General features: G+C 40.9%; 1 protein-coding gene across 4 annotated transcripts in view; it reads left to right on the top strand.

The window, feature by feature from the left end:
- The window catches only part of luzp2 (leucine zipper protein 2), a 207,437-nt gene extending 185,192 nt beyond the window's left edge, over positions 1–22,245 (top strand). Inside the window, exons 9-12 of one of the 4 annotated variants that reach the window (XM_061762001.1) lie at positions 234–395; positions 9,617–9,715; positions 18,374–18,448; positions 21,216–22,245. In XM_061762001.1, the coding sequence (XP_061617985.1) occupies positions 234–395; positions 9,617–9,715; positions 18,374–18,448; positions 21,216–21,308 (429 nt within the window). In that variant the 3' untranslated portion in view covers positions 21,309–22,245. The remainder of the gene's footprint in view (positions 1–233; positions 396–9,616; positions 9,716–18,373; positions 18,449–21,215) is intronic. The other 3 variants (XM_061762012.1, XM_061762003.1, XM_061762022.1) reach the window with 3 other exon arrangements.
- The last annotated feature ends 2,860 nt before the right edge of the window (positions 22,246–25,105 follow it).

Below are 25,105 nucleotides of genomic sequence, written 5' to 3'. Positions count from 1 at the left end.
TAAGTACACAAAGTTTTCAAGTGCAAGGGAATGCAATCATTATTTAAAAAAGAATGACTTTTTTAACATAACTTTGTTATCGTTTAACTTCATTTCTCACATTACTTTGTAGCTCTGTGAAAGTCAATTTAGAGCTTGGCATCTCATAAAATCAATTAATCAAGTGTATGCATGGCAAGAGACATGGAGGGAGTCAAAAATGGTCGTCTGCGTGTAATCTCTTTTGGGTTCAGGAATCTCAACTGAAGGCGCTCAAGGACACCGTTCACATCTGCTTCTCAGCTGTCCTGCAAAACCAGCCCAGCAGCAGCCACAGATTTTCCACCTCCCATTGGTACAGATACTCATCACTCATCAACAGCTCCAGAGTCACCTTTCAACAGCCCCATGCCAAGGTAATTCAGTATTTCACTCTGTGCCATCTGATTTATTTCTTTTCAAAAGGAAGCACTTTTTTTGTTGTCAAATTTGGCCCAATAATAATTTACCACAGATCTACTGAGGAGTGATTACCAGCTGTCCTTGAACTAAGATATATGAAGAATGCCAATGTGTGCAAAGATATAACAAAGACCAACATTTATTGTCATCCCTGTGAATTGATGGCCCTACTTTTTTTGGGATGGAGGTCAAATTGCTGTCAGAGCTTGTTCTACTCAATTTCAGTCTTCCAATCGCATCTCTTTCCATCAAATTAGCAAGTCACAAGAGCTCAATTGAGCACATTGATATTTCTTTGAAATATGAAGTGCATTATCAATACAATTTATTAATTTTAGGTTAACACACTGTTAGCAATATAATCCACTACAGTGTGGTGCTATATTAAGGCCATAATTAGTTGTTTTTTTACCTGGCCTCAGCTTTGATTTTTAACATTTATATTTCTATCAAACTGTTTACAGCATGTACCTTTTTTTAGGTGATCTTCTTACCATTGTCCAATGATATAACTATGTGTGTGTTTGGGGGTGGGGGTACTTGCTTGTTTAGGGAACGTAAAATATTTAATACCTTATATTCACATCTGACTATGTGCTACAGCTCATGTCCAGTTTTCAAATGTAACTTTGTTATTTAGGTGTGTTTTTGACCACTAATCTGAAAGAAAATATAGTGTGTAGAACATGTTGAATCAAAGCGCTCTGTGTACTTAGTTTTTGAACTGCATCAAGGCAACATAAAAAAGACGGGTCTGGGACAGCTGTCAATCAAGTCTGAAGATGAGAGATACAATTTGTAACAAAAAATTAGACCCAAAACAGGAAAAAAGAAAAAGAAAAAAATATGAAAAGGAAAAATCCAGATTAAGGAGTTGCTTAAAAACATTTCCACACTGTATTGCTTTACATAGATGCAACTTTCAATTCAAATATTGGTGCAGCGACAATAACTGTAATATGGTTGTGTTGGACAATTATTACTCATTTATCACTCTGTAATTCAAAAGACTCAAGTGTTCCTCTACAGAGCCCATGAACTGAGCAAACCATTATAACCGAACAATAATCATTATTCTAGATGTTGTACGGACAAATTTAAAGTGTCTGTATGAAGTAGCCCTTTGATGATAGTGTACAGTCAGTACATCACCATCTCTAACAATTTCACATTTCATTCTATTAGTTCCATTAAAAGAAATCAGCATTGCGGCACAACACACACATCACACCACAATTTCTATGTACCGTATTTTCACGACCATAGGGAGCACCGTATTAAAAGGCGCAGTCTCAGTTACGGGGTCTATTTCTGTATTTAAAACATAAATAAGGCGCACCGCATTATTGGGCACAGGCATGGTAAAACATACGTTATCTTAAAACATACGGTAGCATGCATGCACGCTAAAACAATGTTTTTAAAAAGGCAGCGGGAGCAAAACTGAGTTCGGTTGTACTTTATTGAAGTATGCAACAATGTACTCACGTTATTTTTTGATCAATCCTAATCCACAAATCCATCAACGTCCTCATCTTCTGTATCCGAAATGAACAGCTGGGCAAATTCTCCAACAAACAACTCGACTGACTCATTGTCAGAGTCAGTCTAGTTGCCGGGGGGCTGTTCAGCAATGATGCCGGCTTTCGCGAAAGCTCGGACAACAGTCAAAGCAGATACCTTAGCCCAAGCATCCACAATCCATTCACATATGGTGGCGTAACTCGCCCGGCGTTGCCTCCCAGTCTTAGTAAAGCTGTGTTCGCCATCTGTCCTCTTAAAAATCACCATAGGTGGCAGTTCTGTCCATTACCATGGCAACATTAAAACAGTAAAAGCCGACTTCTCGTGGCCCGTTGTGCGTATCGCTACCGTGGTGGTCCCTTTCTTATCTACAGTGTGGTTCACTGGGATGTCGAAAGTGAGCGAAAGTGAGCGGCACCTCGTCCATGTTGGTGATGTGGTTGGGCTGGATGTGTTTGTCGGCAATCATTTTACTGCAGAAGGAGCGGAAGATGGCCAGCTTTTCCTTGTAATCCGCCGGAGGTTGCTGCGCCACGGTAGTCCTTGCCCGGATGGATAAATGGCGCCGTTTCATAAAACGAAAGCACCAAGACGGAGCTCCTTGAAAATGTTCGATTTTCATTTCTTCTGCAAGCGTTATTGCCCTCAGTCTAATGGTGACTGTAGAGACGTTTGTTTCTGCGGAAACACGGCTTCGTCTTCTTGACTTGGCGAAGCTCGTTTTCCTGCTTCCTTCACTTGCAAACCATGGATTCCTTCATCTTGAATTCTCTTTCGGCTGCTCGATTCCCATGTTCCTCCGCGTAACTGATAGCTTGCAGGTTAAACTGTGCTTCGTAAGCATGTCTCTTCATAGGTGCCATTTTCGGGGGTCCTTAGCCAAAGCGATGTTGTTTTGCACAATGCACACCCCAGCGCTATATACCTACTGGGGGCGTGGCTTTAGCGTCCTCCTTCACGCACCCTTCCCCCTTTACGTCCGCATGCTGTCCTCAGCCACGTCCGCGTTTCCTCTGTATAAGCAACATGTCGACAGGAAATGCTCCCAGTCGGTCAAGCGGTAAAAAAAAAAAAAGTCAAGCGGAGAGCTCATCACACAACAACATTTATTGATGTTGGAACTTGGTGCACACATAAGGCGTGCCGCATTATAAGGTGCCCCGTCCATTTTGGAGAAAATTTAAGACTTTTAAGTGCGGTTTATGGTCGTAAAAATCCGGTATGTTCCCTGTACCAAGCAGTCATGTCAACCCCAATCAGAGATTGCGTTAGTTCTGATTTCTGAAAAGCAGCCATTGCAGGCACTTTGAAATCATCATGTCGGCCACAGTACTGCTGTGCCTTATCTGCCATGATTCTGGTGAGCAATTCTGTCTTTAAGAGGCTTTTCTCACGTCAAAGCAGTCACAATTTGCTCTGTGTCCCTTCAGTTTGGTGCCTCAGAGATTTGACATGCTACGAAGATGTTTTTTTTTTCCCCCCCATTTCTTTTCCTTATCATGTCTCAGTTTCACTATCCCCTCCAGTGTTAGTGAAATCAATAGTATGCAACTGAAGCTTTTGTGCTCACATTCAAACACTTCAAACAGAACAATCCCATAAAAAGGTGTATTTTTGCCACCTTTTCTCTCCTTGTGTACCACTTATTCGCAAAAAAAAAGACACAAAGCACACAAAATGAGAGTTGGATTTGTGCACGACGGCGACGTCTTCATTTGCATTAAAAATAGCTGCACTCCACGTGGGGGAGGATTCTAGCTCTATTATCTCCATTATCTCCTTTAAGCGCTATACACTTTGACTGGCTGTCTGATAAATCTAAGTCAGCCCTTGCTGTAAAGATTGCTAGGGTGCTCCATCTGTCCACTCAGTCTGCTTATATGGAGGAGTGCCAGATCTCATTGAAATCCTTGCCAAATTCTCCGAAAATTACATGTTCGAAACAGCGCATAATTGCACTCACTGTTCACGGAGGAGTAGAATGGTCCACAACTATATCATTGTTTGGGAACAATAGAACACATGCACTCCTTCAATTTGGCAGACATGCTGTGCTACAAATGCTTTTTTTTGGTGAACATATTATGATTTTTAAATGCTCATTATATTTTTCATAGATCCGAAATCATGAAAATTTAGGCTGTTTTCATTAGTCCTTTATACTGATCTGATCATCTGCATCGGTATCGGGCAATAATTAGCAATTTATGCAGATCGGCTGATTGGCTTTCATGTCATAATTTGCCAATCTGATCAATGATGTCATTGATCGGCTCTGCAAAAGACATTCACTCCGCTGAACCATCGTGTATGATTGAATCCAAACGCTAGTTTATTTTTAGCCTTGTCGTGTGCGTTGTGAAATAGTACTGTAAATACCTGACAGTTTGTTTTAATCTTGTTGGTGAAAAAACACGTTGGCGGTGTGGGACTTTTTTTGCGGTGTCTGAGAAAGACAACATAAAAGTCATTTGCAATCTGCGCAAAACTGAAGTACCTATTGGGGGAACATCATCTAGATGCCTCAATAGAACAAATTTGATCGGGCACCTGAAGAATGTATACAAGGAGGAGTATGCCGCATTCAAGCAATGCAGCATGGAAAGGGAAAAGCTAACGACCCAATGGAGGCTAACGCAAACAAAGCTGGACAACACCCGTACATATAGCCGGGACATTGAGAAAGTTAGAGTTCTGAGATCTGAAAGATCATGAGAATTTCTGGAAAAGCTCAGTAATCTAATTCAAGTTAATTAAGACCAAGACCTAAACAATATTAAAATGGAAATCCATCCATCCATCCATTTCCTGTACTGCTTCTCCTCACTAGGCTCGCGGGCGTGCTGGAGCCTATCCAAGCTATCTTCAGGTGAGAGGCAGGGTACACCCCGAACCGGTCGCCAGCCAATCGTAGGGCACATATAAACAAACAACCATTCACGCTCACATTCGCACCTATGGGCAATTTAGAATCTTCAATCTACCTACCATGCATGTTTTTGGGATGTGGGACGAAACCGGTGTACCCTGAGAAAACCCACGCAGGCACGGGGAGAACATGCAAACTCCACACAGGCGAGGCTGGGATTTGAACCTCGGTCCTCAGAACTGTGAGGCAGATGTGCTAACCAGTCGTACACCGTGCCGTTAATTACTATAAAGTATTTTAATTAGAGTAAGTTCACACCCATTATTTCTGTCTCAAGTAATGTTGGTTTCACCTGACTGAACTTTAAAGTTATGACAGTGGCCAATCCTTGAATGTCCCCTAGAGGTCACTAATGTTTTACCTTTTGTCTAAAATGCTAAAGAATACTTAAGATACTCAGTATACAGTACACAAGTATATACATCCATCCATCCATCCATTTTCTGAACCGTTTCTCATTACTAGGGTCGCGGGCTTGGAGCCTATCCCAGCTATCATCAGGCAGGAGGCGGGGTACACCCTGAACTGGTTGCCAGCCAATCGCGGGGCACATACAAACCAACTACCATTCACAATCACATCCACACCTACGGGCAATTTAGAGTTTTCAATTAACGTGCATGTTTTTGGAATGTGGGAGGAAACCGGAGTGCCCAGAGAAAACCCACGCAGGCACGGGGAGAACATGCGAACTCCACACAGGCGGGGCCGGGGATTGAACCCCGGTCCTCAGAACTGTGAGGCAGATGCTCTAACCAGTCGGTCACCGTGCCGGCATGCAATACATCCATCCATCCATCCATTTTCTGAGCCGCTTCTCCTCACTAGGGTCGCGGGCGTGCTAGAGCCTATCCCAGCTGTCATCAGGCAGGAGGTGGGATACACCCTGAACTGGTTGCCAGCCAATCGCAGGGCACATAGGAACAAACAACCATTCGCACTCACAGTCGTGCCTACGGGCAATTTAGAGTCTCCAATTCATGCATGTTTTTGGGATGTGGGAGGAAACCGGAGTATCCGGAGAAAACCCACGCAGGCACGGGGAGAACATGCAAACTCCACACAGGCGGGGCCGGGGATTGAACCCGGGTCCTCAGAACTGTGAGGCTGACGCTCTAACCAGTCGTCCACCGTGCCGCCATGCAATACATGTCATTTCAAATTTAAGTAAGGCATTAAATCAAGGAAACAGTTCACACAAACAAACAAGGCAAAACAGCAACAGTTAGTTAAAGGAGCATATATTCAAGTTCTTACATGGCTGCAACTTGAAGCTACGATTCTATCACCATCCTTCTCAGCACTGCTGGCAAGGAGGGAGGGAAATCACTAACGTTTGAGTTGGGAGTTGACTCATAATGAGCCAGTTCAGAGAAGAACCGATCTATCAGCTCTGCCTTCCTTAGGCTCCCTACTACTTACAGTATATTTTCTCTTAGTTATAATACTATCTTTTGAACTGCACTGAAGAACAGGATCCTGATGATCATAAAAGGTCAAAAACATAATTCAGTGTTTTTTTTATATTGACGACATTGGCAGTCGTCCAGGGCGGCATGTTTGTGATCAGTCTGTTCCACAAATACATTGACAGTCATTGTTTTGAAATGATATTGAAAGTACTGTATTGCTACTGTTGGTAATTTGTTTGGGGGAAAGAAATCTTCCTTAAAACATCCATCCATCCATCCATTTTCTGAGCCGCTTCTCCTCAATAGGGTCGCGGGCGTGATGGAGCCTATCCCAACTATCAACGGGCAGGAGGCGGGGTACACCCTGAACTGGTTGCCAGCCAATCGCAGGGCACATAGAAACAAACAACCACTCGCAGTCACATTCACACCTACGGGCAATTTAGAGTCTTCAATTAAGAAGAAGAAGAAGAAGAATCATCTTTTATTGTCATGAACATGCATGCATGCACACGAAATTTGTTCTCTGCATTTAACCCATCACAGTGAACACATACACATGTTAGTGGAACACACTGGAGCAGGGGGCAGCTGAAGCACCCGGGGAGCATTTCGGGGTATCAGTGTCTTGCTCAAGGACACCACAGCCGTGAGTCCGGGGGATGTTGGCGGATGGTCCAGTCGGGGTTTTGAACCTAGGTCCCCCACGGTGGCAGGCGATGATCTTAACCATTGGGCCACGGCTGCCCGTGGCTAACCTAGCATGCATGTTTTTGGGATGTGGGAGGAAACTGGAGTGCTCGGAGAAAACCCACGCAGGCACGGGGAGAACAAGCAAACTCCACACAGGCAGGTCCTCAGAACTGTGAGGTGGACGCTCTAACCAGTCGCCCACCATGCCGCTTCCTTCAAACAGAGAATGCTAATTTCCCACCAGATGATATTTGTGTTTCATAAACACACTTAAGAGTAGACTCGGAATTTGACATCCAAAGAGGATAAGTGCATTGTAGTTTGTTCAAGTGCTCAGTGATACCAGTCTGTGTTTCTTGTTTGAATTAACAGAATGAGTTTAAGCTCTAATGGATGCCATAATCGGGATTCTCAATGACTTGGCCTCTCCCACATTCGCAAAGCTCCACTCGCTGGTGAAAGATTCATTAGTGTGAGATCAGCAAGATTGCACTGGAAGTTGCTTCATATTTAAGAGGGAGAGAGCTACAGCTCGTGGTCCAATAGCATGCAATTTTTATCAAAGTAATGGAAGATGTTTTAGGAGCTTGGAACACTGTGCTTGGAGAAGAAATCAGTCGGGATAATCAATTCAATTCTCCTACAATTTATAAAAATGTTTTTTGGGTGTGTTTTACGTTTGATATATATATATATATATATATATGAAGATTTCATTGGATTTAGTCATTTGGAGTGACACTGATGGTTTGGTAAACTTGTTAGCATGTTCTTTATGCTATAGTTATTTGAATAACTGTTAATATGTTACGTTAACATACCAGGTACGTTCTCAGTTCGTTGTAACGTTAGCTGAATGTGTTACGTTAGCATACCGTATACCTATTCAGCTTGTTGTTCTCTATTCTATTTTTCTTTTAAATTGCCTTTCAAGAATAAATGTCTGTTCTTGGTGTTGGATTTTATCAAATAAATTTTCCCCCCAAAAATGCGACTTATACTCCAATGCGACTTATGTTTTTGTCCTTCTTTATTATGCATTTTTTGGCTGGTACGACTTTAACTCCGGAGCGATTTATACTTTTTTTTATTATTATTAACACATGAACAAAAAGAGCATTTTAAAATATATTCTTTCCTCTATTGCTGTACTACTGTGAACTGATTCTGATGGCTGCTGTCAAGAGGTTAGAAATAATGCATGAAATGCATGCTTACCCTTCCCCCAAACTGCCACTCTTCCAAAAAGCTTCTCGACTGAAATGACCCACCCACCCCATCCAAAAAAAAGAAAAAGTTTGACAGTGACTTTAAAATTGCCTGTATTCATCTAAAAAGTGTTTTGCTTTATATATATTTAGACATTTTGGCTCAGTGAAGCAAACTGCAATATAATAGCGCTCAGCAGTAGGGTTACGTTTGGATCAGTGTCTCTTTATGCTGTGGATGCTTCTTTAGACTCTGCTTTGGAGAAGCAGTCTCTTTAAAACATATATGTCAACATTGATTTCCCTTCTAGAATTACTTCCTTAAAAAACAATCATATATTTAATTTGGTTAGGTTTAGCATTAGGGTAAAGACAAAAACACAAAACAGCATCAGCTTTGTGACTTCTATATCGTAGCTTTCTGTTATTTTTTTTTCATTTAATGCTTGTGGGTTGCAACTAAAAACACATTTAACAGATGTGCCCTCCATGAACGCCATTATAAAAAAAAAATAATAATAAATTTTTTTTTTTTTAAAAACATCAGCACACACTATATATTAAGGGAAACTGACAGGGTTATAGTCAGTGAGGAAGAAACAAGTTAGAAATGACAAAACTGCTACTTTCCCGAAAACAAATTATATTCCTACTTTGTGACTTTATTATTTTGACTTGTTAATATGATTGGAATTTCCCTATTCTTTCTAATGTACTGTCAACACTGCATAGCTAAACCACTAAGAAAATGTTTAATATGTCATCCTTTTAATATGTATCACTGGCTGAATTGTCCATCAAACATGTATTTCCACTGCAGAGCTCTATGTTGTTTGTTGAAGAAGACCTCCAGGTTTCGAGTTGGTGATTGACAACATAGTTCTTATTTAGCTGGTAAAGAATCAATGGCAAAATCAGTCATTAAATATGAGTTGTAGTCCTATACTGTATGCTGATTTCTATGCAAAAAAATAGTGGAACAATCTTAACTGAAAGCCATTATACAAAAAAAAAAAAGCATAATTCAAAGGTCAACGTTTTTTTTTTTGTAATTTGATGTTTGACACCATTACTAATCTTTCCTCAACATCACCTTTCAAGGGAGAATAAAATGTATACAAGGCTCAGAATAAACTTAGAAATACAATTTTGGTTAGTTTTTCCCCCCCTTATCCTCAATGCAATCCCTTGAATGATTCTTGTACAGCACCACTGTTCTTTTTTTGTACAAATACATTTGATTGATTGAATTTTATAAATTAATTTAATAGAGCAAGAAAAACAAAACCATTATGAGTCAGATGTGTTTACATTTCGGGATCGTCAGAGTCACTGGTGCAGGTAATAAGCCATTTCTGCATTTTATTTTCAAGCCCGAGCTAAAATGTTTGTTTTCTTTTTCCTAATAGGATATCGCTAAAGTTCAGAGAGTCGTCACAACCAGCAACCCCCCCATAAACGTAATGAGGAGAGAAAGTGGTGGAGTTAAAAAGTGCCAGATGGAGGAGGTGAGCCTTAACAGTAATTAAACCACCATGCAACCCAAGAGCCTGAATACACTAACATCTATTCAAATACCTCACCAGGATTTAAAAATGTATTTTGTCATTATCCATAAACTTTGTGGAAGTACTGAATCAAGGTCTGATGAATATCATATTTTCTTTTATTTTTATATTCCAATGAGTTGATGTATAGATCTGTATGAGCATAAATTATCAATAATGTGCAATGAATGTGAATGTAAAGATGTATTTTGTCTTTTATTGAGACGGTTTGCACTTAAACCAGTAGTATGTAATTATTTTATGTTGAAAAGAAAAGTCCTTTTCACCCAGGCCTCCTCTAGAGAAGACGACACAATGCTGATTAAGCCTATCGACTCCTCTAACATCTTTCTGTATTTTTCAGAATTTTATATTTTTTCATCTATATTTAGTGAATACCCGATTCCTTAACTGCGCTGGCCCACTTAGTGGTGCACCTTAAAAGACTGCATTGAAATGACGGCATGGAAATTATGCATTTTACCTAGCAAATGGCGGAGCATGGCTTTTGTAAAAAGCTCAATAAACATTATTTTGCATTTCTGAAGCAAAAAATGATGATACAATTATTATTATTGTCTAAATGAAAACAATAATAATAAATGCTGTGCACGCACAAAACCTGTTTCCGAGGATCCTTAGCTACCCAACGAGGTGCCTGATGTAAAATGCACGCACTGAACAATCCATGCACAAATGCAATCTTATATATTAATCACAAATGCAGAAAGGAAAAAACAAAACAGGACTCTGCTGCAACCGAAATCCAGTTCAGCAACATTCAAGCAATGCATCCACAAAACAGAGCAATAAAAGGGAATTTACAATGATTACCTCTTCTGAGGTATCCATCTTCTTTCCCCATTGGCTGTCCCTCAAAACAGAATGAAAATGTTGTAGAATTGATCACATACAAGGCGCCACCGAATTCATATCGAAGCAAGGGTTTCTGTTGTTGTAATACTAAATGCCAGCCTGGGAGGGCGACAGAACTTATGTATTATAGATTTAACAGCAAAGACTGATCAAGTAAGCCTAAGTAATTCAAGGTCAGTGGTTAACTACCCAGTGTGATGCCATCGCTTGGCCAGTGTCTGCTGGCTCTAGCTCTTTGTGACCCTGCACTGAATAAGCTCTAGGAGATAATGAATGGATGGAAGGAATACTTGCATTAGGGTATAATTTTGAAAATTGACACTTACAGCATAAAAGCGCTTCACTCCCAACTACACTCTACACTGTTCTGCTGGAAGGCTTCATTTGTAAAAAAAAAGAAATCTGCAGCTAAATGCTGTGCTGAATTGAAAATGAATTGTGAAAGCAGTTAGTGCAAATAAGAAGATATAGCCAATAAATGACATTCGCTATTCAAAGTTCAGTTAATTTGCTGCGTCAGTGGCAAACTAGGATTCAGGTAACTGTGACTGTCCAGCTGTGAAAGAGCTGCTCAATAACCTCTTTAGACCAAAAGGATTAAACAAGACCGTGAGGATTTTTGACAAGTGGCTATCAAGAGGTATTACAGACAAACATTGATAGACATTGGCGTCAGAAGACTATGGCAGAGTGTCCGAGAGGAAATTCCCATTTCCAAAAGTCTGGACGACTGAGATGGTGAAAAAGAGTTGAATGCTATAGCTCAACAATTCAGCACTAAATTGTTCTCAGTCTTTACACTTACCATCAAACATATTTAATGAACTTAGTAAAAAAAAAAAATAATAATAATAATAACTTTCCCGCGACCCTAGTGAGGACAAGCGGCTCAGAAAATGGATGGATGGAATAATAACTTTACTGGGTCTTTAAATATTTATGTTATTCTTTTGTTGAACGGTGTGTTTTTAAAATATTTCTGCATTATAATTAATTAGTTTCAAATATGAACATATTATTTCGATATAGGTCTCAATAAAATACATTTTTTCACAACACTTTTAAATAGCCTTCCTCCCGATCAAGCCCCTCGAGGTCTCACTGTCATTGCCCACGTGAGCATTGAAGTCCCCCAGGAGAACAAGGAAGTCCTCAGAAGGGGGAGGGGACATAATCCACAATAAAACATTTGACGTCAGATAAATCCTCTCATGCCAAAATGAAAAGTCTGAAAAGCATGATTTATTTTATTATTATTATTTTATATCTTCAGTGTAGTGTGACATATCAAAGATAAGCCTGCGACATAGCACCTTGATATCAACCAAGAGGATTGCATCTTGCAGTGGCACCTCGTCTCCCCTGGTCGCCTTTGTCAACATTTATTCGCATGCGCGATGGGGAATAAAAAGAGAGATCAGTGAAACAAAGAATTTGAAGAAAAGCTGCTGGACTTACATCTGCACTTTTGATGTGTGACGACTACCATGACCACATAAAAAAAAGTTGGAAAATATTGCCTGCTTGCTAGCAGTGTTAAAAGCAAGTGAACATTACCTCAAGTTCTCCTTGAAGAATAGACATCCCAAAGCGTTCTCTCCAGAGAATCCAGGGACACCGCCAAATGTTTTTTTTCTTCTTTTTGTCCATTTCTTTTCAACACAAAACATTGTCGCAATCAAAACTAGCACCTCTTCCTCCATAATTGTTGTTGTTGCCTGTATGGTAACTGTTACTGTCTATCCAGTAGGATTGATACGTTTTCCGGCCTCCCCCGACAGCTTGATTTGACAAGATTAGACTAATGTTCATAAAAGAATATGGTGATATCGTAATATGTATTGTAGTGTTTCCAATGTTCTGACTGAGACACGGCAGGATTTTATGGCATTAGTCTGACATAGTGCATACATCATTTTACGCTTGAGCTTATGTCAGTCCCAGGATGCACATGTCTGGAAACAATGAGTGCGAGCCCTGGAACCAATAAGTCCCTGCAACTTATCATTGCGGAATATAGATAGAGTAATCCTCCGCTATATCATGGTTCTTGCTTCGGGATCCTGCTATAGTGCAGATTTTTCCTACATTTTTTTACTCTATTTTTTATACTGTTTATACAATTTTCTTCTTCAGCTTGTCTCATTAGGAATCACCAGAGTGCGTCATCCTTTTTCATGTAAGCCTATCTCCTGGATCCTCCTCTCTAACACCAACTGCTCTCATGTCTTCCCTCACTACAAACATTCCCTTCTACCAATATACTCACTATCTCTCCTCTGGACATTTCCAAGCCACCGAAGTCTGCTCTCTCTAACGTTGCCTCCAAAACATCTAACCTTGGCCATCCCTCTGATGAAGTCATTTCTAATTATGTCCAACTTAGTCACTCCTAGAGAGAACCACAACATTTTCATTTCCGCCACCATCAGCTCTGCTTCTTGTCGTCTCTTCAGTGCCACTGTCTCTAATCCATAGATCATGGCTGGCCTTACCACTGTCTTATAAACTTTCCGCTTCATCCAAGTAGAGACTCTTCTCTTGGATAACACATCTGACAACTTCCGCCACCTGTTCCAACCTGCTTGGTCCCGTTTCACTTTCTTACCACACTCACCATTGCTCTGGACTATTGAACCAGAGTATTTAAAGTCCTCCACACAATGTAGCTCCTTCTGACCTTCTCTGTACTTCTCCCCCTTCTCACTTCTAACACAATCAACACCCTCAAGGCAAATAATGCTTCTGTGGTTCTCGGCGTGAAAACATACTGTTGCTTACAAATCCTCACTTCTGTCCTGAGTCTAGCCTCCAGTTCTCGTTCCTACAACTTTGTGTGGCTCATCAACTTTATTCCTCTATAGTTCCCACAGCTCTGCACATCACCCTTGCTTTTGAAAATGGGCACAGCACACTCTTCCTCCATTCCTCAGAAGAAGAAGAAGAATCATCTTTTATTGTCATGAACATGCATGCATGTACACGAAATTTGTTCTCTGCATTTAACCAATCACAGTGAACACATACACGTTAGTGGAACACACTGAAGCAGGGGGCAACTGAAGCGCCCGGGGAGCATTTCTGGGTATCAGTGTCTTGCTCAAGGACACCACAGCCGTGAGTCTGGGGGATGTTGGCGGATGGTCCAGTCGGGGTCTTGAAAGTAGGTCCCCCACGGTGGCAGGCGATGGTCTTAACCATTGGGCCACGGCTGCCCAGGCAGAACCATGTGGCGGAAGCTGAGAATGTGGTGGAAGCTAAGAATGAAAGTATTGTGCGGCTACTCAGGCATCTTCTTACCCACTAGAATTCTGTTAAACAACCTGGACAAAAACTCCACAGCCACCTTCTTCTCCTCCTAGATGCTTTCATACCTCCACAGATATGTCAAGCAACTGCCTTTCCATTTTTCATCTTCTTTGCTGCTTTTCTAACTTCCCCCTTACTAATCATTGCTACTTCCTGGTCCACAACACACTCCTCAAAGTATTCTTTCCATCTATCCAGCACATTACTGGCACCAGTCAAGACATTTCAATTTCTATCCTTAATTACCTTAACCTGCTGCACATCCTTCCCATCTCTGTGCCTCTGTCTGGCCTACCTGTATATTGGTATTTTTCTCCTTCTTTAGTGCCAAACCTGGCATACATCTCATCATATGCCTCTTGTTTTGCCTTTCCACCTCTGCCTTCACCCTATGTCGCAGCTCCATATATTCCTTTCTCCTCTTCTCAGTACTCTCGGTGTCCAACTTCTTCTTAGCTAACCTCTTTCCTTGTCTGATTTCCTGTACTTTGAGGTTCCACTACCAAGTCTCCTTTTCCCCTTTCCTACCAGAAGATAAACAAAGTACTCTCCTGCCTGTCTCTTTGAGCACCTTGGCTGTAGTGGTCCAGTCTTCTGGAAGCTCCTCCTGTCCACCGAGAGCCTGTCTCACCTCTTCTCGAAAAGCCGCACAATACTCTTTCATTCTCAGCTTCCACCACATGGTTCTCTGCTCTGTCTTTGTCTCCTCAATCTTCTTCCTCACCACTAGAGTCATCTTACACACCACTATCACGCCATCTTACACACCTATGCTGTCGAGCCACACTCTCCCCTACCACTACCTTACAGTCAGTAACCTCCTTCAGATTACATCGTCCAAATCCACCTGCATGCTTCTACCTCCGCTCTTATATGTCACCCTAGGTTCCTGCCTATTCTGGAAGAAAGCGTTAACTACACCCATTTCCATTCTTTTTGCAAAGTCTAACAGGATCTGTCCCTCCAGGTTCTTTTACTGGTTGCCAAACTTACCCATCAATTCTTCATCACCCCTGTTTCCTTTACCAACATGTTCATTACAACCTGCACCAATCACGGCTCTCTCTCTCTCTCTCTCTCTGGGATGCTCAGAACTGCTTTGTCTAGCTCCTTCCAGAATTTCTCTTTTCATCTCTAGGTCACATCCTACCTGTGGGGTATAGCCACTAATCACATTATACATAACACCCTCAATTTCAAGTTTCAGCCTCATCACTCGGTCTGATACTCTTTTCACCTCCAAGACATTCTTAGCTAACTCTTCCTTTAAAATAATCCCTACTCCATTTTTCTTCCCATCTACACCATGGTAAAATAATTTGAACCCTGCCCCTAAACCTCTCGCCCTATTGCCTTTCCATCTGCTCTCCTGGACACACAATATATCAAACTTTCTCCTAATCATGTCAACCAACTTCCGAGATTTTCCAGTCATAGTCCCAACATTCGAAGTCCCCACATTCAGTTATAGGCCTGTGCTTTCCTCTTCTCTTTCTGCCTAAGAATCCGCTTTCCACCTCTTTCGTCTTCGAGCCACAGTAGCTAAATTTCCACTGGCGGACGTCGTTAACCCAGTCCACGACCGATCTGGTACGGAATTTTTTGGATGAACACTTGTATTTGTTTGGCAAAATTTTAAGCCGGATCCCCTTCCTGACGCAACCCTCTGCATTTCTCCGGGCTAGAGACCCGCCTTCAGTTTGCACTGGCATGTACCCCCCCCCAATACGGCCCCATTACACTGTACTGTACTGTTTGTACATTATTTTTGTGTTACCCATTGCTCGTGCACTCTATTGTATTATGTGTTTTGGCGTGCCAAAATAGCAAATTTTTAGAATGATTTTCCGGTGGCACGGTGAATGACTGGTTAGAGCATCTGCCTCACAGTTCTGAGAACCTGGGTTCAATCCCCGGCCCCGCCTGTGTGGAGTTTGCATGTTCTCCCCGTGCCTGCGTGGGTTTTCTCTGGGCACTCCGGTTTCCTCCCACATCCCAAAAACATGCATGATAGGTTAATTGAAGACTAAATTGCCCGTAGGTGTGAATGTCAGTGCGGATGGTTGTTTGTTTGTATGTGCCCTGCGATTGGCTGGCAACCAGTTCAGGGTGTACCCCGCCTCCTGCCCGAAGATAGCTGGGATAGGCTCCAGCACTCCCATGACCCTTGTGAGGAGAAGTGGCTCAGAAAATGGATGGATGGATGTTCAACCTATATTTAGTTGAATACACTACAAAGACAAGATATTGAATATTCAAACTGATTAACTTTGTTGTTTTTAGCAAATAATCATAAACTTAGAATTTTATGGCTGCAACACGTTCCAAAAAAGCTGGGACAGGTGGCAAAAAAGACTGAGAAAGTTGAGGAATGCTCATCAAATAAATGTTTGGAACATCCCACAGATGTACCTAATTGGGAACAGGTGGGTGCCATGATTGCGTATTAAATGAGCTTCCCTGAATTGCTCAGTCATTCACAAGCAAAGATGGGGTGAGGTTCACCTCTTTGTAAACAAGTGCGTGAAAAAATAGTCGAAGTTTAAGGACAATGTTGCTCAACGTATAATTGCAAGGAATTTAGGGATTTCATCATCTACGGTCCATAATATCATCAAAAGGTTCAGAGAATCTGGAGAAATCGCTGCATGTAAGCGGCAAGGCCGAAAACCAACACTGAATGCCCGTGACCTTCGATCCCTCAGGCGGCACTGCATCAAAAACCGACATCAATGTGTAAAGGATTGCACCACATGGGCCCAGGAACACTTCAGAAAACCTTTTTTTTATTCATGTTTAACACAATGTCCGAATTTCATTGGATTTGGGGTTGTAAATAAACAGCAAATTTTCCCAAATGTGTGTGTGTGTCTGTGTGTGTCATCTGGGGAACACGCGCACACAACTCAGAGCGCTGATGTTTTAAACGATGTTGCCACAGTCGAATGAGCTGTTTAGCTCCTCAGCTTGCTAGCTCGTTAGCAGGCGAGGGAATATAATAAATAGTTAAGGTTCCCTTAAGTTTCCCAGTTGTGTGCAGCTACAGCACAAACACCGTTCTGCCAGAGGCTTGCTGCGTCGTGAGCGGTGCGACTGGTGTTACCACAACAATGAAAAAGTATCAAGTCCAGAAGAAACTCCCGTCTGCCTCTGATTGCCTAGCACTCAGACAGAACTAGTGCTTTTAGTGTATACCTCCTTTGAATCACTGTGTGTGGAAGCTCTTCACTAACCATGCACATACGTAGGGCAGGATTTTAAGCCATGCATCTACGGCTGCAGATTGAAATCACTTGATACGTCCCTACTAAATTTTGTGCGTCTCAGACGCAGGACGGACATCAAACGAAATCCTTGTAGTGCCATTGTAAGAGACCAAATTTGTTATGTTGTCTGATCCAGGAGTCACTGATGGTGTAGTGGTACACTCGCCTGACTTTGGTGCGGGCAGCGTGGGATCAGTTCCCACTTAGTGACGGTGTGAATGTGAGTGCGAATGGTTGTACGCTTCTATATGTGCCCTGTGACTGACTGGTGACCGGTTCAGGGTGTAGTCCGCCTTTTGCCCGAAGTCAGCTGGGATAGGCTCCAGCGTCCCGTGACCCTAACCAGGATAAGCGGTGTTGAAAATGGATGGATGGATGGATGTCTGATCCAGGCATAAACCATGACACAGAATAGATAAATTTTTGATGAGACGGGCAGAACAGGACAGCACAGTGTCAGGTGTTGCTGCTAGGGCAAGACAAATGTCTCTAGTGGAGTCCTTTGGTGCTACAGGCAGGCACTACACAGGTACAGAGGGAGAAAATGTGTGCTTTCAGCGGCTAAAAATAATTACGTTTCAACAAATAGGTCCATGAGTTAATTTATTTTTATTTTTTTCATTTATGCTCAAAGGTGTCCCTCAAGGGGGACTTCAGCTTCCACTCCGATGTATACTTTGTGTTGCACACCACACATAGAACCAAATTACACACATGCAAGGAGCGATTCAGAGTGAAAGAGGTGAGCAAAGACTGCTGCACAACAAGCTGGGGTTCGTTGGGCTGATGCCTTGCAAAAGGGCACATCGACAGTAGCCACTAGCATCTCTCCTACAGTAGTTGCCATTTTTACATCTGTTTTTTTGTCCATAGTGCCATTCGAATTCGTGTCCTCCAACTCCAAAGCCCAAGTCCTTACAAACTGAGCTCCTGCTAGCGCCTAATATATGAATGTTTGGAGTCTTTCATTCATCGTACATTTTAGACGGAGTAATAAAGCGAGAACTGAGCCACTGTGTTGCACATGTTCACCCACATATGTCATTTGGAGAAAAATCCATGATTGATGATTGTCATTACGTTTTTTGAAATACTGTATTATTTTTAATACGGTTGTTACCCAAGGTCTCCGTCTGTACTTAGACATTTTTTCTTTCTCCTTTAATAGACCGGGAGTGACTGCTTCCAGAATCAGACAAAGGAATTAGCTCCAGAAGAAAAAAAACATCCAGAACCACATCAAGTGAGACTGAGGCCAAAACACTCAAAATGAAGCATGACATGTGACACTTTTGTTTCAAAGATTTCATACTTGAAAAACAATGAAAGGGTGGAGCAAAAATGAAAAGACATTACTGTATATAGTACTGTGAAAAAGTATATTATCCCTTCCTGATTTTTTTATTTTTTATTTATTTTTTATTTTTTTGCTATTCATCATAATCAAATATTTTGGATAACAAAGCCATTTTTAATACCTCCCAAAGATAAACCAAGTAAATACAAAGTACGGTTTGTAAATTTTCATTTTCTTTTTTAAAGGGGAAAAAAATCGGCGGGGGCGGGATTTGAACCCCAGTGAGGCAAATGTGCTAACCAGTCAGTTACCGTGCCACCTGTAATTTTCCATCCATTAATCCATTTTCTTTACCGCTTATCCTGACGGGTCGCGGGCGGCTGGAGCCTATCCCAGCTATCTTCAGGCGGGAGCCGGGGTACACCCTGAACCGGTCGTCAGCCAATCGCAAGGCACATAGAAAGAAAGAACCATTCACACTGACGTACACACCTACAGGCAATTTAGAGTCTCCAATCAACCTACCACGCATGTTTTTGGGATGTGGGAGGAAACCGGTGTGCTCGGAGAAAACCCACCCAGACACGGGAGAACATGCGAACTCCACACAGGCGGGGCCGGGTTTTGAACCCCGGTGCCCAGAACTGTGGGGCAGATGTGCTAACCAGTCGACCACCGTGCCGAGCCCTGTCATTTTTAATGTCTTAATTAAAAAAGCATTAATATTGAGATCTGTCCATGTATGATAGATTGTGTTCCATCTGCAATGGATTTCTAGCTGGTAAGAGTTATTTGAAAAACTAATTTTCAAAAGTAAGCTGTATAGCATAATTTATGGAAAATAAACCTATGATATCTAATCCTACCTGCTATTACATTCTTTACCATCATATCACTGAATGGAATCACACATGCCTGGAGTTGGTAGATGGTGCAATAAAACAACACATCTCATTTCAATTCAGTACAATTATGTCAAACGGAGAACTTGTCATGCATTTCAAATGGATCCATTCTACTTTTTTCGACACATGCTATTTGCGCAAGAATACAGCAACATCTTTAGAGGGAATTTCTAAATACCAGAAACTATGCAGTGACTGTCTGACTAGTGTTTTTTTGTCAATACATTAGTGTCATTAATTCAATCATTTGTATTGTGACCTCATGAGCAAATACAATTATATTGTATATGATACATGATGATGAAAAAAAAAAAGATTTTAAAATAATTTTGACCTACATTACTGATAAATGGACTCTATGCACGCAGCACTCATGGCATTTTTACTTCCAGTTGGCATGTAAACACATAGTGAGAGGATTGGAAACATGTTAAAAGTCAAAATCCAGTTGGATATCCTGGTCTTTGAAAAGTAAAAACTATTGATGCCATTACGACCTTGAAATGTACTATCACAAAACTATCGTATATACCTATTACACAACATGTTATCACACATGTAATGACAGAGGTTACTTTTCAGTGAGATAGTGCCCCATCTAACCTTTCCACCGGAAATGCTTAATGGGTTGTGATGCATATGGTCCAATATACTGTATGGAGTATTATACATAAGAAGGTGACATAGTGTGTCATTTTCGACACCATTTTGTTTGCAACAATACAGTAAATACTTTTACAACTTATTTTCCCTGCTGCTATTTGTTCTGTCTGTGCAGCATCATTCCAACATTAATTTTGTAGCAAACAGTTTGATTTGTGGTGATTTGCATTCAGGTCTCTGTGGGTGAGTCTGCATTACATTGTCCAATATTCCTGTCACAGTGCTACCTTCATTATGTGTTGTCATGTTCAGTCAGAACTTCAAATTTGCCTTCCCTGAAGTGCAAATGTTTTATGGAACAAAATAATATGCTCGAAGCCACCAAAACAGAGCAGCATCTGGCCTGTTCAATATAATATTTCCTCTTCTCTTCACATGCCTTCCAGCAGGTTGATCACATGAGCTGGTTGTCACGCATTATGGCTTGAACCGTTTGACAGCTCAAGACACTCACACTGGCCCTTTGTGCAATTGTGTTTGACTTCGTTGTTTTAGTGTATTTTGCTTTAAGTCACCCTTTGCTATGCTGAGTGGTGTGTAAATAAATCATTTGAAAGAGGCATCACGATCCTTTAGAATCCACACAAGTGAACAGACTGCTGTGCCTGTCAGTGCTCCTCATCAAAGAATGGATGCAGTTTTCATCCCACACAGCGGTTAATAGCACGCATTATGCATTCTTCATTTACTCTTCGTCTTTAATTAAAATAATAATAATAATAAAACAAAAAAAAACAATGGATTCTGACGCTGTTAGATCTGCATAATTTAGCTTTAAACAAGAAAGAGCATCACACCTAACATCACATAGGCATTAATACTTAGGTTAGCTGAAGACATTGAATATACCAGTGAATGTCTGAGAGTGATAATGCGCATATTAGTTTTCCCCTATATATCTACAGGGTGCGTTAAAGTACAGTAAGCAGTGTAAGGCAGCTGATGAATAAAAATGTACTTGTTTTTTTTCATTAGATCCTTGGTAATCTAGTCTATGAACACATCATTTCTTAACATTCTGAGATGTTAATGAACATAACCCACACCTAGCAGTCAAATTATAGACCACTGCACTGTATGCCTGCAATGAAATATGACTACAGCTGTCTTATTTATTATTTATGTTTGTCTTTTGAACCTCACAGCAAAGAAGCCAAGGGCAGCCTGGGAACTCGGAAAGCACTGAAAAGCGCCCAGACGACAGCGACAGAAAGATAAAGCCTCAAAAACACAACTGAGCGGACAGCGTATCATGAAAAATACCAATCTCCTGCATTCCTGCAATGATATTTCAAAGAGCACACACATCTGATGCGCCTTCACAACAACGTGCGTGCACGCGCGCGCGCACACACACACACACACAACCAAACATACGCACACATGCACACAACCACCACACACACACATATACATCCAGTATCAGCATTGCTTGCGAAAGCTAAGACACTGGAAATGTCAACACAACAACATGGCATGCATTATACAATTTTATTTTGAAGGTAGGAGTGGCACTTGGTGACCTGTTTCATAATTGTTCATTTGATGTTTACTATTTGAGTTTTATTCTTAGTGAGGATACTGCTTACTAATGTGTGATCTTTCTAGAAAAATCCCTTTTCACTGCTAAGGTCTGGACACTATAGTGTGATATGTATATGAATTTACTGATGCCTGCTCTACACTGTATGATTTTTTTTGCAGTCTTCAGTCATTCATTTTCCAAATGTTCACACTGTGTGATGGAACATATGTTAAATCTTGGCGACGACTGAGTGATTTTCAGGGTCTGAACGCAGTATCATTGCATCAATTAGTATGAGTCCACCTCAGGTTGTTGTCGTGACATTGAGCCAAAACTTTGTGCTCACATAGTGGTGTCTTATGTTGAAAATAAAATAAATAAAGGGAGGACTAGGAAAGTGTGGCCAGTGTTACAAGTTTACATATGTGTTTACTGTTAATGATAGAGGCTTTGACATTGATATTCAAGTCATTTCATGGTTTTCTGTCAGCGATTGTAGCGTCAGAGAACCAGTGAAATTATTTTTTTTCCAAATTTCAGACACTGCTTCATGTTTGTAGCAGTCCATATTTTGTTGCAAGACTGCATCTTCCATCAGAGATGGTGAAAATTGTACAGTGCATACCGGGCTTTATACAACCCCCCCACCCCCCCACCCCCCCCCCCCCCCCCCCCCCCCCCCAAAAAAAAAAAAAAAAACACTGCTTCTACAATTACTACCCAACTTAGACTATTATTTGTCTCTCATAGTAGCAGGTTAATTTACTCCTCCACATTTTGGAATACAAAGGCTCAAGTTGGCTGGCCAACTGCTCAACATTTAATCTTTATGCACTCTTTCTGCCTTTACCACTCCAGAGGCAACGAGCCAAAGACTCACAATGGGTCGTCTCCCTGAGAATGTGCCATGCACTGAGTAGTAACTCCTAGCTACATGTATCTGTGTTCTCTGACCTTTATGTGTACTTTCAAAGAACTGTAATTTTCAGTAAATTTGTGACGAATAAATGGTTATTTGTGGGGAAAAACCAACCTGTGTTATTATTAGTTGTTCCAGCATTAGCAATTCAAGTCTATAGCGTGTCTATGGAACTTATTAGTGAATGAGCACCATATCACATGCAATATAGTCAATGGATATATGGAGTTGCTGAGCTGGCACATATTTTATTTTTTTCCTTGTATTACCCAACTATTTGGGGGGCTTTTAAATCACTATCATTTACTACTGTCTACTGTCAAGCCCACATTTGATCGAGAAAACCCTGAAGTTTGTTTGCGCTTGGAAACTAACTGGCAGCTCAACCCCATCTATCTTTAGTTCCAGCAACCCCTCCGTGTGACATTTGGTGTGGCCACAGGATCTAAGAATGCTGTTTTAATAATGTCAGATGACAGGAGCACCATTTTTTTAAGACCATAATTCTTTTTGTGCAAAAAGGAGTTACTCCCCCAGGTTAGATCAACTTGTTGCTGTAGCTTAAAAAGGCCCTCCAGCCAGGATTTGGAAAGCCAAGAAAAGATGCTGCCTTTCAACATGATTATTTTGATAGGAAAGAAACAAAGATGAATGCACAGACTTGGGTTAATCAAAGCAATGCTGTGTTATTTGTCTGCCATCTTTGTTTAGCCACAGTCGAGCACACAAAAGATCCTGGAGTTGACTAACTATGCCTTTATTTGAAGCTGAAATCAATTTCAAATTTAACAGGGCAATGAGAAGTTATTTCCAATTTATTTGAAAACAAATGCTATTTAGTGTTTATCAAAGCCATGTTATCTTGTTTTATTTAATGGTCTTTACTTTATTGATGAAACCTTGTCCCCCAGCAGCTGAACGCTACAACGAATATGAAGCAAAGCACAGCAATAAAGAATATTGTTCCTGTATATCTATAATATATATATATATATATATATATATATATATATATATATATATTTCTACTTAGTAAGCTAAACTCACACAATAAGAAGTGACCACACTTTTTCATGATGCTGGATGGTCTCTGAGACAAATAGGAGATGTTGGTATAGTAAATGTGTTCATACATGTAAACTAATGATGAAGAACCCAACAGAAGTGAGTTTATTATAACGAACATGAATAACAAAACCATTTTGCCAAACAAGATTTTACTTTAACCTTCAGTTGGGGCAAGGCTGAGACAAGGTCCTAACAAGAAACTAAAATTAATAAATAAAATAAAACTCAGACCTCAAGTATGCATTTCTATTCTCATACCTGGACCTTTTTTGTTTTTCCATGTTAAAAAAAATTATTAAACACTTTTTACAATTAAACTGTCTTCCCATTTTTAAAAGCGGCAGGTGTTTGACTATGGATGCTCATCTTAAATATACAATACACACACAAGCCTGTGAGATGACTCAGTCTTTGCTATTTTGTCAACTACACAGAAATCCTAGCAAGCTAATGTGTTGAATAAATACAGTGTTCCCTCGTTTCTCGCGGTTAATGGGGACCAGAACCCCCCGCGAAAGGTGAAAAACCGCGAAGTAGGATTTGCTACCCCCCCCAGGAATTTTCGTGGATGTGGGTACCAGAATGTTTAAAATATGTAAACAGTATTTATACTTTACACATTTGAGACAAAGATTACAACAGTACACGTATTTACTGAAATCTTTAATTATAAAACCTTATACAGTAATTAATATTCATCAACATTGCCTTCTGAGAGAGGCGAAGAGGCTTGCGTTGGTGGCGGAGGACAGGCTCTCACTTGACTCGTAGAGGCTTTAGGTTCACTCGACTCTTCTGCTGGAGGCGCTGATGGTGTCGCTGGGGTTTTACCTTGGAGAAAAACGTGGTGATGGGTAGTTGTTGTCTTTGGTTTTTCTCGCTTAAATTATCGCTTAAACAAAAACAGTTATTGCGAACACAACAGCGTGGATGAGACTGGCAAGACACAACAAGGGAAGATGCGCAGCCAATCAGCTCACAGGATAAAACCACTCGTGCTCTCATTGGTCGATGTCACGCCGGGAACCAATCACGCGCCTTGTATGAGTGCCCGTACAGTATAGGCATGTACAGGCATGTACAAAGCCTCTGAGTTAACTCATCTCTTTGTTTGGCATGCAACATGAAACAACGTGTCTTTCCACAATACGGCTGCCGATATGGCTGTATTTTTTATTTATTATAATTTTTTTTTTTTTATGAATATTTTGGAAAAACCCGCGAAGCACTGAAGCCGCAAAACGTGAAGCTCAAAGTGGCGAGGGAACACTGTAGTCTTAATGTGGCGGAGCTACTATTTGTTCTATTCCCATCAATTCTGAACTATTGTTTAAACTAAGTCTGTCATGTGTACATTGAGAACATTGTCAGAGTAATAATCAAGTGATAATAATACAAACATAAGGGCACATTTTGTTGGGTGTTATTTTAGTCAAACTCACTGTGGTGTTAGAACTCTAACTACATGTATGTACGTATATATATCTAGTCTACATTGCTCTGTGACATACACATCCATCGAT

Source organism: Phyllopteryx taeniolatus, chromosome 2 (assembly GCF_024500385.1).
Source record: "Phyllopteryx taeniolatus isolate TA_2022b chromosome 2, UOR_Ptae_1.2, whole genome shotgun sequence".
Taxonomy (NCBI): Eukaryota; Metazoa; Chordata; class Actinopteri; order Syngnathiformes; family Syngnathidae; genus Phyllopteryx; species Phyllopteryx taeniolatus.
This window is presented reverse-complemented; position numbering and strand designations above follow the sequence as displayed.